The sequence below is a fragment of the Meriones unguiculatus genome, chromosome 2, assembly GCF_030254825.1.
Source record: "Meriones unguiculatus strain TT.TT164.6M chromosome 2, Bangor_MerUng_6.1, whole genome shotgun sequence".
Lineage (NCBI taxonomy): Eukaryota > Metazoa > Chordata > Mammalia > Rodentia > Muridae > Meriones > Meriones unguiculatus.
In genome coordinates, this window is record NC_083350.1 from 12048007 (window position 1) to 12063392 (window position 15386).

Here is a 15386-nt window from a genome sequence, read left to right on the forward strand (position 1 = left end):
CACAAATACTAACTTACCCAAATTATATCAACCAAAGTTAATTCATCTGAGACCTGAGACTTAATGGGTAAAGTGCATCACACAGAAAACACAGTACTTGGCCAGGCGTGGTAATCCCAGCACTTGAGAGGCAGAGGCAGACGGATCTCTATGAGATGGAGGCCAGCCTGGTGAGTTCTAGGCGAGCAAGGACTATCCAATGAAGACCCTGTATGGGCTGCTGGGGGAACTGGGAGAAGCTGGGGGGAACTGGGGGTAGTGGGAGGATCTGGGGGGAAGCACGGGGAGCTAAGGGGAGCTGGGGGAGCAGGGAGAACATTTCCATAATTACATCCGTGGAGCACCATGGAGCTTGCTGGCCAGCCAGCCTGCCAAAACTGATGAAGAAACCCTGCCTCAAAGAATAAGGTAAAGGGCCAGTGAAATGGCTCAGAGGGTAAAGACGCTTGCTGCCAAACCTGACAACACAAGTTCATCCCCCCAGAAACCACATGGTTGAAGGAAACACTGATTCTCCTTCTGACTTCCAACCACATGTGCAAGCGCACATACGTTCCTCTCTCTCTCTAGCTAAGAGGACTGTTACACCCCTAGGCATTTATTTGTAAGGTTGGGTCACTGATGTCACTCATACCTATGCCCTCCAGGAGTCCCACTGACAATGCCCCAGTGTAGTCCTTCCCAGTGTCCAGTTTGCTGCTTGGACCATGGGTCTATCTAAATTCTCTTGCAGACTCTGCTCCAGTTAGGTGTCCATCCCACCAAATACTGCATAGTTCTGATCAAAGTTTCTTCCTCCAGTCCAGAAGCATTCTGGCCAGGTTTCGGCACAGTCCCATGGCACTTGCTCTGGGTTTCCTAAGAGCAAGACCTAAGAGGTCTTGGCCACCATCACCATCAAGTCCGCAGAAGTCTAATTAAAACTGATATCCCAAGTCTGCCTTGTGCTGAGAAGAGACTTTTTCCTGGAGGCTCCACCTCTCTGTCAGTGCTGCTCGGCATCCCTTGTCTGGCTTCTCCCTGTTCTCTGTGCTTAACTCCGAAAGCACAGATCTTCCGAGCCTCTCTGTGTTAAGCCATGACTCCTATCACCTGCTGTTTCCTCTTGCTGGAAGTGGACTTGCTCCTTAAACCAAATCAATCCCCAGGACTTTGTCTCCTGCTCTGGGAAGTTCCCTACTTTACTCTGGCGCTGAAACTAGCAATAACTAAACATCAGCACTTGGAACGCCAGTATCCTCTGTGTATTGCCTGCAGAGCGTAGCAGAGCCCTCTGCCTCTTGTCCTCTGTCTTCCTTCCTGCACACTCATGAAGAACCCTGGGACTCCCCCAGTGGTTTCCATGAGGAGGCACGCTAGCATTAAGGCAACTGTGGACAGAATCCCCACCCCCAGCAAGCGCGGTGATCGGCTCTCTGGAGAAAAGAGGGAGCTTTACTGAAGTGAAACTCCAGCATCATGCTCTGCAACCGCGGGAACCACCAATGACATACAGAGGAAGATCCCCAGCATGCGGGAAGTGCTGGGGCCTGGAGCCAAAACCAAGGGAGGAACCAGGAGGACTCAGAAGCAACCCCCCTTTGACTGAAAGGACCTTTACCTAGATCAGCTCCCACCCAGTGTTTCCTCTTACCTGTTCATCCATTTGTCTTCTAAGATGTATTTATTCCTAGTTTCTATGTATGGGTGTTTTGCCTGGGTGTGTATCTGTGTACTCTGTGTGTTCAGAGCAAAAAGGTCACAAAGACCCTCTGGAACTGAAGTTATGGATGGTTGTGAGCTGCCATGTAATGCTGGGAATGGAACCTTGATCTTCTGCAAGAGCTTCAAGTACTCTTATTCTCTGAGCCATCTCTCCAGGCCCTAAGCTGTCATTTATAGAACATCTGTTACATTCCCAGCATCCTTCTGGGTGCTAGGAATACCAAATGACTGAAACAAAAGAGCTGCCTTGTGGGTGTGTAAATCAGTACTCTAGTCGGCTACAACAGGGCCAAATGAAATGTAAAAAATAGTACAAGACACGCAAGAGGGGTCTTGTTCCTCTACTTCTGTTAATTTATTTGTTACTGGAGAAATTCATTCATATTAGCTACAAAACTTACCAGGTTTCACTGTGCTATTTCCCCATGTACTTCCAGCTCCTCTCGCCCTTCCTTCTCCCTTCCTATCTATTGGTCCTTTTACATCCAGGTCTCATTTGTTTCCGTGCATGAGAAAAAGCATGCTATGTTTGTCCTTCCATGTGTGCGTTATCTCACTTAAATGTGACAGTGATCTCCAGTTTCATCTATTTTCCTGAAAACCCAATACTTGAGTAGACCTGCTTCTTCCTTTGCTTGCTTTGATCTCACCCTCCAAATTTCCCAAACCAGGAATAATCTATGTGCCAGCCCTCCTTCAACAGCTCACGGCCAGCATAATCAGACAAAGCCTTTCCCATCTCGCATGAAAGCTGCATCTGATGACACCCTGCCTAGAGCTGGAGGAAGCTCCCGGGTCACGGCAAGTAGCCAAAACGAAATCCCCCAAACCCTGCCTCCGCTGAGTTATTTCTCAGGAAGACCTGGGTTCCCTGCTCAGAGATTTTACAGAACATGAGCACATGGCTTCCTTTTACGGAGGAGGAAACAGACACCTGGAAAAATACATGCCCCTGATGTGTTTCCCTGCAAGTTACCAAGGAAGCAGGCTCAGAAGAAAGCATGTCTAGACTCTTTTGCCAGCGTTCTTTCCTTTGGAGGTCTCAGGTTCCTGCCTATTCCACTTGCGTGGAATGGTCTGTCTCCCTTCACCACATCCAAGTCTAGTCCCCACTGTCTCAAGCTGCACTCTTCTTTGGAACGGTCACTAGAGGTATAATCAGCTGAGATAAGGGCATCCTTGATCAGGGTCAGTCCCTAAGCCAGCATAGCAGATAGCATGAAGACGCAAGTCAAGAACTCCCTGTGGTAACGGAGGGAGAGTGGAAATTAGGGAGCTGAAGGCCAGAGCACAGCAGAGATCCTCATGACACCAGATGCTAAACAAACCACATTTTCCTTAGAGAGCAAGGTCCTGTTCCCACCTCTCCCCACAGCTCCTGTCTGAATGAAGTCCTGTCTCTGTCTTGCCATTTGGGTTGCTCACTGCCTCCCACAGCTGTCAGGGGCTCCTTGTCCTGCCAGAGCCCTGCAAGGATTCCATGAAGCTGCCAAAGAATTAGCCTGTGGTTGTTTTAGTGGTTTGTTTATTGTGCTTTGCCGATTCTTAGTCTGCTTCTTCAGTGTTACTGATACCATGCTTTCTTAATATGTTTGTGTGCTTGCCACATTCTGCTGCTACATTCACAAATCCTGTTTTTCAGGTTGATTCTTAAGAATTTTAGGATAAGTATTAATATAGAAGAAACTTGAAGTGATGAGAACTGATGCTATAAAGAATTCACGAATAGATTTGCTTAGGAGCATTAAGTCACCCAAAGCAGCTAATGGAGCACCACCTCCAAAATACACCAAAGATAAGTAGTATGCTAACCTGGCTTGTTTGAGCTAAGTGAGATTTGGGATGTGAGGATGTAAGTGTTTGTTTACAAAGGTTGACCTCCAACTAGCCTACATTCACACAGCAAAAGGAGAAAGCCCTAATTACAGATGGCTGTTAGGTTCATCTCCATATCAAAGAACATGACTGAAAGGGGCAGCTCCAGGAGTGAGCACAGGGTTACATCCTCCTGACTACCCTCATGACTACGTCTGGGTCCGCCTTTATTCTCCTGTGCTCTTACACAAAAAAGAATAGTTCTTCCAAGTGGGCAAGGTGACCTGGGTAATGACTATTGGAAAAGTACAACACTGATATACGTAATTCTACAGCTGGGCAGTGAGTGACAGCGCCCGCCTTTAATCCCAGCACTTGGGAGGCAGAGGCAGGCAGATCTCTGAGGCCAGCCTGGTCTACAGGGTGAGTCCCAGAACAGTCAGGACTACACAGAGAAACCCTGTCTTGAAAAACATTTAAACAAAAGAAAGAAAGAATTCTGCAAGTTCCAGGACAACCAGGGCTACACATTAAAAAAAAAAAAAAAAAACTGTCTTGAAAAAAACAAAATTTAATTATTAGTTAATTCCTTAACAAAGCTGACAACTAATAACGCTTTTGTGGCTGCTTTATTAATCTCTAAACAAACGTGTATAGTGGATTCTCACTGAGAAGGAGTTCTAACATTAACTCTAGCATAATATCAGATACTTTCTGGGATTATTTGACACCCTGTAGCAGATCTTCAGAACTGGTAAACACAACCAAAACAACAAGTGCAAAGCGGCTGAGACAGTTCAGGGTGGAGTGCTTTCTAGGCAAGCCTGACAGCGGGAGCTCGCCCCAAAACGAGAGAACCACTGCACAACGTTGTCCTCTGATGCCCACATACACACTGTGGTTCACGCGTGCCCACGTACTAACAAGAAACCACTTTTCTAAAACAGAAAGAAAAGAGAAACCAATTGATCCCTGATCTGGGGGAGGTGGGAGCATCCGGCCAACGGGGCCTGAGCCCTGATCGTACCTTTCTTTTAAAAAGTCTTCAAACTCCTTGCAGTTCTTGCGGCCATTGTTCAGGTGCTGGATGATGCTGTCATAGCCAACAGTGCTGAGAATGTCCGTGCTCTGGTGAAATAAACAGCACAGCGTCAGACCAGGGAGAGGTATGAAGAGCAGATAGGGCAGAAGTGGCAGGAAGCCCACAGTGAGGCTTCAGTGAACCACTTCTACAAAGACATGTGACCTAAAAGAAGAGAATTAAAAATAAGCAGCTGGGAAGAATGGTTCAAATGATATAGCTGAAGAGCCACTAACTGGGAAGGACAAGGCAGGAATCAGAGACGTGAGAATGAGGGGCAAGGCCGACTCAAGCCCTCTTTGGGCCTCCACTCACACCCAAGTCAGGCCAGGAGATTGCCACTGCAGCCTCTCGCTGTGTGCACTTTCACACTGCTTGGTAAATTGCCTTGGGCTGCAGGCCCATTTTAACCAGGGGCTATGCAAAGTTCAGTTTGTCTTTAAACCCGCCACTCTGACATCTTCCACAGCCAGTTGGCCCTCTTGAAAGACTGGAATATCTGCCAAAGGCAAGCAGTCCTGAACCCCAAGGCAAGAGCAAGGAGGCAAGCCAGAGTGAAAGAACGTGGCCACTGCCCTGCTGGAATCATGTTGCACATGATTCTTGGTCCTAGTTTGGGGAAAACAATATTTAGTTTTTAAGTAGCAATTTACTTCCTCCTCTTCAATACAGTATTTTACATCATCCTTTGCAAAATTCAAAGCCAGTCTCTCAACACTCATGTTTTCCGAGTAGCCCAGTTGTCTTCTGAGTTCTCTGAATTTGGGTCTCTGTACTGCTCACATGGATGGTGGCCTTTCTGTTCCAACTCTACTGTCACCACCCCTGAAACCCTCCCTGAAAAATCTCCCCAATGTTATGCCTCTCAGAGGCCAACAGCAGAAATGTGCAGGGTGAGAGGTCTCCTGCAGGCCCATCCAAACTCATAAGAATAGGACAATGAAACAAAGCCTCCTGGGGAAGTGAACAAAGGAATTCAGAGGGTCATTGTCAGCATCATTTGGTAGATAGAAGTCTCCATTCCTACTCATTAAGAAAGCTTGACTTGGGCTGGGGAGATGGCTCAGAAGTTAAGAACCCTGGCTGTGCTTCCCAAAGGTCAATTCCCAATTCCTGAGTTCAATTCCCAACAACTACATGGTGGCTCATAATCATCCATAGTGAGATCTGGTGCTCTCTTTTGGTGAACAGGCATACATGCAAACAGAACACTGTATAAATGATAAATAAATAGATCTTTTAAAAAAAATGTTTGACTTAGTAGGGCATAGTGGCAAATGCTTGTAATCCCAGTACTCTGAGAGATAGAGACAGGCAGATCTCTGAGTTCAAGGCCAGCCTGGTCTACAAAGTGGGTCCAGGACAGCCAAGGCTACACAGAGATACCCTGTCTCAAAAAACTCAAGGAAAAAAAAATGCTTGATTTGGGTTGGAGAGATGGCTCAGTGTATAAGAGCACTGTCTGTTTTTCCCGAGGTCCTGAGTTCAATTCCCAGCAAGCACATGGTGGCTCACAGCCATCTATGCTGGAATCTGATGGCCTCTTCTGGCATGGAGGCATGCATGCAGATAGAGTACTCATATATAAAATAAACACAATCTTTAAAAAAAATAATGCTTGACTTCTCCTGTATTATGACATCTGGGATGTGCCTTAATTAAAAGTACAAATAGTTTAGGTCTGGTGGGCAAAGAAGCATTTCTTGAAAACACAGACCTCCTAGCTGCCAGTTTCAATAACAAAACAGAACAGCTGCCAGTCACTCTGGATCAATGAAGAAAGGAAACCCAAGTAAAAAGTATCTAAGAAAAGAAACTCCAAGGTAAATCAATGTACCCAACACCAGGACTAAGGGGGTAGAAGACCAGCCTATGCCAGTCAGAGAACATGAGCAGTAAACTGAATGACAGAAATAAGACTGGGAGGTTGACGCAAAACAAAGGAATGTACATGCAATCCACGATATACCAAGACACACAGAACCAAGGGAACCAAGGGAGCACCAGAGCAGCCTGGAGGGAGACTTCAGTAGGTGTAAGGCTTGCCACAGAAATGGGAAGAACTGAATTCAGCCCACACAGAAGTCAGGTGTAGGAGCACGCGCTCATTATCCCAGCCCTGGGGAGGCAGAGACAAGCAGATTCCCGGAGCTTGCTGACTAGCCCCAGGAAGAGGCTGTCCCAGGGAGAGGACTGCCTCAAAACCCAAGAGGACAGCTCCCGAGGGCGACTGCCAGAGGCTGGCCCCTATACACACTGGCCCCTATACACACTCCCAAAGAGAGAGCAAAGGGACGGAGGAAGGGAGTAAGGGGGAAGGAGGGAAGGGAAAACTGACTGAATAAAAATATAACTGTTGGGGTTGGAGTTTCTTATTACGCTTCCAGAGGCCCCAAGTTCGATTCCCAAAACTCACACCAGGCACAACCACCTGTAACTACAGGAGACCTGATGCTCTCTTCTGACCTTTGCAGGCAGGCACACACACACACACACACACACACAGAGAGAGAGAGAGAGAGAGAGAGAGAGAGAGAGAGAGAGAGACAATCTTTCAAAAATAAATGTCAATATATAAATATCAAAATAAAGAAAAAAAAATCAAGGAGCGAGTACTAGAATCTGCCAGTGGAAGTGGGAATGCCATAATCGGAGCCTTCTGTGCCTGTCTACACCTTCCATCCTCCAGCTCCTCCCACACTGCTCTCCTCTCTCATCTCCAGGACAAATGAGGTACATGGCCACCCCAAGATCTTTCTACACGCTTTTCCTTCCACGGGAATGACATGGCTCCCTCTCTTAAACTCTGCCTCTGGTGCAGAGCCTATTCAAACCCCTCTTCTTCTCTGAATGGCATCTTCCTGGAAGAGCTTACTGTCCTCTGTCACCTGGAGTGTTGACTGTCCCTTGGCTATTAGCATATACTGTTTTGTGTTGTGAAGTATCACTCTCCTCCCCGTACCACCTTTGAGGCTGGGTCTCATGAAACTCAGATTGCTCTAGCTTACTTCAGAGCCAAGTATGGCCCTCAGCTTCTGACCGTCCCTCCTCAGCCTCCCAAGCACTGGGCTTGCAGCCATCACACCTAGTTTATAGAGTACTAAGTGTCCAGCAACCACATCTGGCTTGTGTGGTACTGGGTTTACAGCTGTCACACCTGGCTATGTGGGGATCAAACCCAGAGCTGGTGCACACTAGAGAAGCACTACCAGCTGAACTATATCCGCAGCCATGGTTTATTATATCTCCTAATAAAATGGTTAACTCATTATAGGTCTTTTGGATTATGCCCAAACTTTATCACTCACATTAATAACTTTTGACATATATTTTAATTGCACACCAACATGGGCTGGGGAGGTAGTTCGGAGGTTAAGAGCACTGGCTGCTCTTCCAAAGGCCCTGAGTTCAATTCCCAGAAACCACAGGATGGCTCACAACCATCTATAATAGCATCTGGTGCCCTCTTCTGGCCTGCATGTACAGAGCACTGTATACATAATAACTAAATCTTAAAATTTTTTATACCAACTACACACAAAATACTAACATTTATAAAGCCAGCCTGAGACTGTGTACTTGCAATCAGGGAGCCTACCATTTATTCCAGGGAGTCAGTAAAAATCATATATATAAAATAAATACATGTGTCCAAGGAAAGACAGAGGTGAAGACAGTCTATTAGATGGCCATATGAAGAACATGTATCGTTAATACAGCAGAAAAAAAAGGTAAGCTAGGTCAAAAGAGAAAACGAGAAATAAAACAATGGGGAGCAGGTGGGGCAGGGTCTTGCCATATTCGACAGGCTGGCCTGAAACTGACAACCCTCGCAACTTAGCCTCTCAGGGGTTAGAATTACAGGTGTGTCACCACCACTGGCCAAGGAATAAGGTTTAAATCGAGTCCTTTAAAAAACCAGGATTCACGTGAAAAATAAAAATACGCTTCAAATGAAATGACAATGAAAATATCAGAATTATGACACAGGGCTCAAGTGGAAGGCGGCTGGTGTAGTTGGCATGAAAAAGGCTGGTTCAGTCCCCAGCACTCCATAAGCCACATGAGGTGGCACACAGCTAGCTGTACTCCCAGCACTCTGGAAGGAGGATCAAGAGTTCAAGGTCAGCTTTAGCCATATCGTGAGCTGGAAGCCAACCTGGAGTACACCAGACCTCTTCTCTAATTAACTAATTAATTAACAATTTCATTTTGTAAATTCTTTATTAATTACACTTTATTCCCTTTGTATCCCCCCTGTGGTTCCCTCCCTCTTTCCATCCCAATCCCTCCCTTCCTCCACCCTCTGCATGCATGCCCCTCCCCAAGTCCACTGATAGGGGAGGTCTTCTTTTCCTTCCTTCTGATCCTAGTCAATTAGGTCTCATCAGGAGTGGCTGCAACAAACAATACAAGTGAACCAAAGAAAAAGAGAGAGGGGTGGCCTTAAAGGCACCGACCTAAGCTTTCACTTTAAGTAGTTCAAGAAAAAGAGCTAGATAAACTTATGGTAAGTGGTAGAACATTCTTTAAATAGTGGAATGAGATAACGAGGAGCAGACAATAGAGAACCCTGATGAAACCAAGTTATCCTTTGAACAGTTAAATCAAATCGATAAGATACGTTACTCAAAAAACAAGAAGGGCAAGAATAAAATACAAATTGCCACTATCAATGAAAATGCAAGCATCAATACAGATTTCAATCAGTGCAGATTCCACAAGTGTTACAAGTCAAACATAACAGGTGTGGTGGCACACAGCTGTAATTCCAAGCAGTTAAGCAGCTCAGGTAAGGAAAATTCAAGTTCAAGGCCAACCTGAAAGACATCACGAAATTCTATCTCAAAAAAACCAAAGGATGGGGCTGAAGAGATGACTCAGCAGTTGAGAGAGCATGATGTCTTCACAAAGCTAAAGTTCAGTTCCCAGTACTCACACTAGGAAGCTCACTGGTCATGCCTGGAATTCCAGGTCCAAGGAAATCTAACCAGCCTGTGACCTCTCCAGGTAACTGCAGTCATGTGTATGGACACACCCACAGACACACACAGATACATATACATAATTAAAAAATTTTTACTGGAGAAAAAAGGAAATAAGAAGTCTTTTAAAAACACAACTGAGCATAAGAAGAAATAGATATCTGAATAGCCCTGTATCTTTACAAAAATACAAAACTTAAAGCTCTCTCACAATGAAAGAAAACTGACCCAAAGCAAGGCACTTTAATCCCAGCACTCTGTAGACACAGGCAGTGAATCTCTGAGAGTTCAAGGCCAGTCTAGTCTACATAGTGAGTTCCTCCAGGACAGCCAGAATTACATAGAGAAACCTTGTCTCAAAAAAAGGAAAGAAAGGAAAGAAGGAATGAAAAAGTAAAGGTAGGAAGGAAATGGAGAGAGAAAAGAGGAGAGGAGAGAGGAGCCAAGGAAAGAACAGATTTTAAATACTGCTTACAGTAACATAAAAAATATAAACTCTTCTGGGATAAACACTGAAGTTGGTGCAAAATTTCATTACTGGAAACACACAAAAAAGCACTGCTGATAGAAATGTAAGAAGTCCTAAATAAAGGTCAACACGCATCTTATTTGAAGGAGTGGGTACTGTTAAAAGCTGGTTTTCTCCCACAGTCAACATAATCTCACCAGAATTCCCAAATCCTCTTCTGTGAATAATAAAATCCATGAGGAGTTACAAAGAGCCTGGACGAGGCACAAAATAAAAGTGCAAGCATCAACTGGTGGATTGTTTTGTTTGAAAAACACAGTCAGCACAAGCATGGTGATGCACAACCGTAGGCCAGTGCTTGAGAAGTGGAGGCGGGAGGATCAGATCAAGAACAGCCTTGACTGCAGAGCAAGCTGAAGGCCAGCCTGGGCTACTCAAGACATAAAAGATGGAAGGCTCACACCACCTGACTTGAGAACTTTCCGTGACATTACAATTATCAGACTGCATAGCAGACACCTGAAGATAAACAAGTAGATGATGGAACAGAAAGTGATACAGAAATAGACTCATTTGTCTGTAACCAAGTGACTTTCTGAGAAGGGGCCAAAGCCGTTAATTCTTCTGAGCAGATGTTTCCAGAACAGCTGTGTAAGCTGGATGGGGGAGAGCCTGCATCCACCTTTTACCATATACAAAGCCAATTAGAACCAAACATGTACTTATATGTAAAGCTAAAACATGTTTTTCAGAAGATAACATAGAGCATTTTCTTTAGGAACTTGAGGTTATCAGAAAGGAACCATAACGGGCTGGGGAATGGCTCAATCTATAAAGTGCTTGCCTTGGAAAGCATGAGGAACTGAGTTCGAGCCCAGAACACACATGAAAAATGCCAGGTGTGATTTGTCACACTCCTGCAATAGTGTGCTTGTTGAAGTCACAGAAGAACTTCAGGAACTGGAGCTCTTCTTCCACACTCAGTGGGACTGGGGCACTAAAGTCAGGTTCACAGGCTTGTGTAACGAGCGCCCTCCCCTGATGAACCATCTCACTGGCCCACTTTTGGCTTTAGCCTTGAACCTTCCATCTCTATAGTGCTGACATTACAGATGTGCGCCACTATACCTAGCCCTGGTCCTTGTGTTATACAAGCGATGTGTGTGTGTGTGTGTGTGTGAGAGAGAGAGAGAGAGAGAGAGGTGTGCACCCATTTGTATGAAGGTGCCCAGGGTCTGGGGGGTGAGGGGGGGCAGTGTCAGGTGTTTTTCTACTACTCTCTGACTTGTTTTGGCTTGTTTTTAGACAGGCTCTCACTATGTAGCCCTGACTGTCCTAGAACTCTCTGTATAGATCAGGGCGATCTTGAACTCACAGATCTCTCTCTGTATCTGTCCCGAGTGTTGGAATTAAAGGTGTGTGCCAGTATACCCAGCCTTGTTCATTTGAGAGTTTCTTACTATACCTAGAGGAAGGCTTGTATCCAGCAAGCCCCAGAGAGCCTCCTGACTCTACCCTTAACAGTGTTAGGGTTACAATTATGCATATGACCACACCTGATTTTTACATGGCTGTTGGGGATTTGAACTCACACTTTCATGTTTTTATAGCTAACACTCTTCCCTGCTCACTCATATGCCAACCCTGGCTCTGTATTTTAAATTACAGTTTTAAGTCGCAATTTGTGATATATATGATACTACAGCAAACTTTTACTCCTAGCACTAGGGAGGAAGAGGCAGGTAGAGCTCTGTGAGTTCAAGGCCAGCATGGTCTACATAGTGAGTTCCAGACCAGCAAGAGCTACACAGGAAGAACTTGTCTAAAAAAAAAAAAAGTTGGCCAACTCACCAGATTGCCTCTGTGGGGTGTGGGGCATGTGTATGCGTATGTGTGTGTATGTGTGTGTGTGTGTGTGTGTGTGTGTGTGTGTTCTGCTCCCAGTATTTTGATAACCTCTTACATTTCTGATGCTTCTGCTCCTGCATGGCTGCAAGGAGTGAGAGCAGTAGGAAAGTGTTCTGAGAGGAGAGCACCCAGAGGGCCCCAGAGCTTCGTTAACCTTTTTCCTTGAAGACTGCTAGAAGCAAGCCCTGCTGCTGGGGGCCGTCAGACACCTGCTTCAGGGTGACATCAGCTCACTCTTTGGCAGAACTACCAGAAGCAGCTGCTCCATGTTCACCCATGTGGGGAGGCCGCTGGCTGCATTCCCAGTGTCCTCTGACTGATCTCTCCAGGGCTGTTCCCACTTCAGCTGCCCCAGGGCTTCTCACAAAGGTTCTCGGGCTTGGTGTGGAGAATCTACACCCTTTATTCTCTGTCTAGCCTGGGTTGGGAACGTTTCTTCCGACCTCTGTCTAGTTCTATCCGCTTTTCACACTGCAGAATTTCCCACAATCTACAGTTCACCAACAGGCCTTTCTGTTTTCTAATGCTGCCATGTATCATTTGCTATTTTAGTGTGGCTAGAGAACAGATGACTGATAAACAAGAGCATTTGATTTCCCACTCAGGGATGGAGGCTGGGAGAATGGCCTCAGATTATACAAGCAGCATATGTATATGGCAAGAAATTTAGACAGTAAATGCTTAGCTAAAAATTCCAAAACAGCCACCACTTGGGTGCATACTTATGTCCCCCACCCCCTCTCATTTTTAAGACAGCATCTCACTATGTGGTCTAGATTGGTTTCCAAGTCTCAGTCCTCCTTCCTGCCTCAACCTCTGGAATGCTAAGACGCGGGCCACCACACATGGCTTACTTCTGCTTTCGCTTATTTACAAACCATTGATACCAACTTTTCCATTGACCTGCTGGCTTGAAAGGAGGGACATTTAGAAATGTGTGGATGTCAAACATATCTCTCACCTAGAAAGAGCTATGTGAGGGATTTAGGGGCAAGGTGAAACAACAATAGGGTGGTAAAGTAATGCTGGAGCAGGAACTTGGGTGGAGTGTCATTCTTGCCTTTTACCAGCTATTACCACTTCATTAGAAAAAGCTGAGGAACACAACCAATATACTGACTTGTGCTTAGGAGAATGTGGCTGAAGACATGGGTAGCAGTTTTCACATCTGCTAAGGTTTCTCTGATACTTCTCCATCTGACTGTAACCAAAGTTCTGAATGCATAACAAGCTATGTTTATTCCGTCGGTATCTGCTTTCAATGAAGAAATTCTTATGTTCATATTTCTTTGCTTATGTGGCCAGTTTTAAACAACTTTCTGAATGTGTCTTCATCTCATCTGGTCTACGAAGCACTTGGCAAACTCAAAGAACATTGAATCCTTTCAATATCTCCTTCATCCCAATCTACCAGTCAGTCAATTGACAGAACTATTTGCCCAAACTTACGTGCTTTTAAATGGTAGACTTGGGGATCAAATTCACATGGCATGGGTGTTTCACTCTTAGAACTTCAAATAAAAGGACTAAGGGGCCAATTAGGTAGGAGCCTATACTTGACAAAGAAAAGCTGGGCTGGGGGACAACTCAAGGGATAAAGGACTTCCCACACAAGCATGAGGGCAAGAGTCCTAGTCCCAGCACCCAATTAAAGACAGGCAATGTGGCCTGTCTATAAACTGAGCTTGGGAGACAGAGATAGGGAATTCCCCAAGGCAAGGTAGCTAGCTAGACTAAGCAAATCAGCAAGTTCCAGGGTCAGTGAGACCCTGGTTCAGTAAACAACCCAAAGATCAATCAAGGAAGACATCTGACATCCATCTCTGTCCTTCACACACATTCATGTGCAAGCACACCCACACACATGCAAACACTGTATGTCCATGCACATATAACATACAGAGAGAGAGAGAGAGAGAGAGAAATAAATAAATAAATGCAAAGAGCTGTGTGGCCAAGTGACTTAAGCAGACTTCAGTCTGTTTCACAATACAGATTTTTGATATTCAGCTTTTGTCCTATAAAATGAAGATAAAGGGCACAACAAAGATGAGCAACAACATGGCTCATCAGTAAAGACACTTTCCTCCCAGGGATGGCAACCTCAGTTCAATCCCTGGTTCTCCATGGTGGAAGGAGAGAAATGACTGCCATAGTTGTCCTCAGAGGATCCTCCACTTGAGTGCTGTGGCACTCTTGTAAATACACACACACACACACACACAATTTAAAGATGTAATGAAGATAATAATGATATATATATATATATATATATATATAGTAAGATTATTGTAAGGCTTGAATAAGATATTCCACAGAGTTGGTAGGCATTGTGTTAGCATTAATCAGCAATAATTCATCCATATTTGCAGAGTTAGATCCACTTAGCCTTTAAATACATAGGAAAGGAAGGTCAATGCTGAAAGCACAACGAAGTAAGTGAACTCTCCAGTCCATATCCGAAGTCTACAGTTGTGTTTTAGTTCTTAATGAATAACTGAAGGATTATGATGGCACTGTGGGTGGACAGTAAAAGTCTTTGTGGTCAGAGGCAGCAGTAAGAATGTTGTTTCCTGTGTCTCACTTTCTCCCCTTATGAAGCATGGAAATGGCAGCATCACACTCTTTATGGAGCATGCTGTGGTCTCTGATGCAAAGCACTGCACATCTGTGCCCTCTACGCCCAGGCCTCACACAAATGCAGCCTTTGTGTGAGGCGCCAAGCACCTGGCCTCCCTGTTCCGGGGGGCTCTCTAGGCTTCCAAAAGGCACCAATGCCAATTTGCATGTTTTACTCAAAACTGGAGGTTTTAAAATGAAATGCAAACCATGAAGAGTCTTCTCTAGTCTCTTCCCTTTTCGAGATCATTCTCCTATCTCCCCATCCTTACCACACATGTTCTCACGTTCTTGAAATCTCCTCTAAACAGGACTCACTACGACCCACTAGTTTTCTGTTTCCTATTGTAACAGACCTCGATGCAGTCCGGCCTCTTGAAGGACTAAACAGGCCCATTGCAGCTTCGGATTAGCAGGCCTGCGCTGGGGCTGACGAATCTGCAGTTAAGAGCTGCCTCAGAGGTTCTCAGAGCCTGTGCCTGGAGATGCTGTGTGTGATGGACATGACAGATACAGACTTTGGATGCAGCACAGAAACAAACGTGAGGATGCTCAGTGCACTACTTGTAGCCCTGAGGGTGGCTCCACTTGCCTCCAGCTTGATCCCTACACCTCCTACCCTCAAGCCACACAATCGGTAGAAGAGGTGGGGAGGGGCAAAGAGAAAAGTCCTCAGAAGGCCCTGCTGCATAGCGTATGTACAGGTTGGACAGGTGCTAGGAGTAAAGTGCATATGCCTCAAAGACCAGATGAAAGCCAGGCTGAAAGCCAGAGCTGGGGCTGGGCACAAAGGACAGAGAATGCC

General features: G+C 45.4%; 1 protein-coding gene across 1 annotated transcript in view; it reads right to left on the reverse strand.

Annotated features, from left to right (window-relative positions):
* Pstpip2 (proline-serine-threonine phosphatase interacting protein 2) overlaps window positions 1–15386 on the reverse strand; it is a 76711-nt gene that overhangs the window by 35545 nt on the left and 25780 nt on the right. Inside the window, exon 2 of the mRNA XM_021645503.2 lies at window positions 4547–4647. Within this exon, the coding sequence (XP_021501178.1) occupies window positions 4547–4647 (101 nt within the window). The remainder of the gene's footprint in view (window positions 1–4546; window positions 4648–15386) is intronic.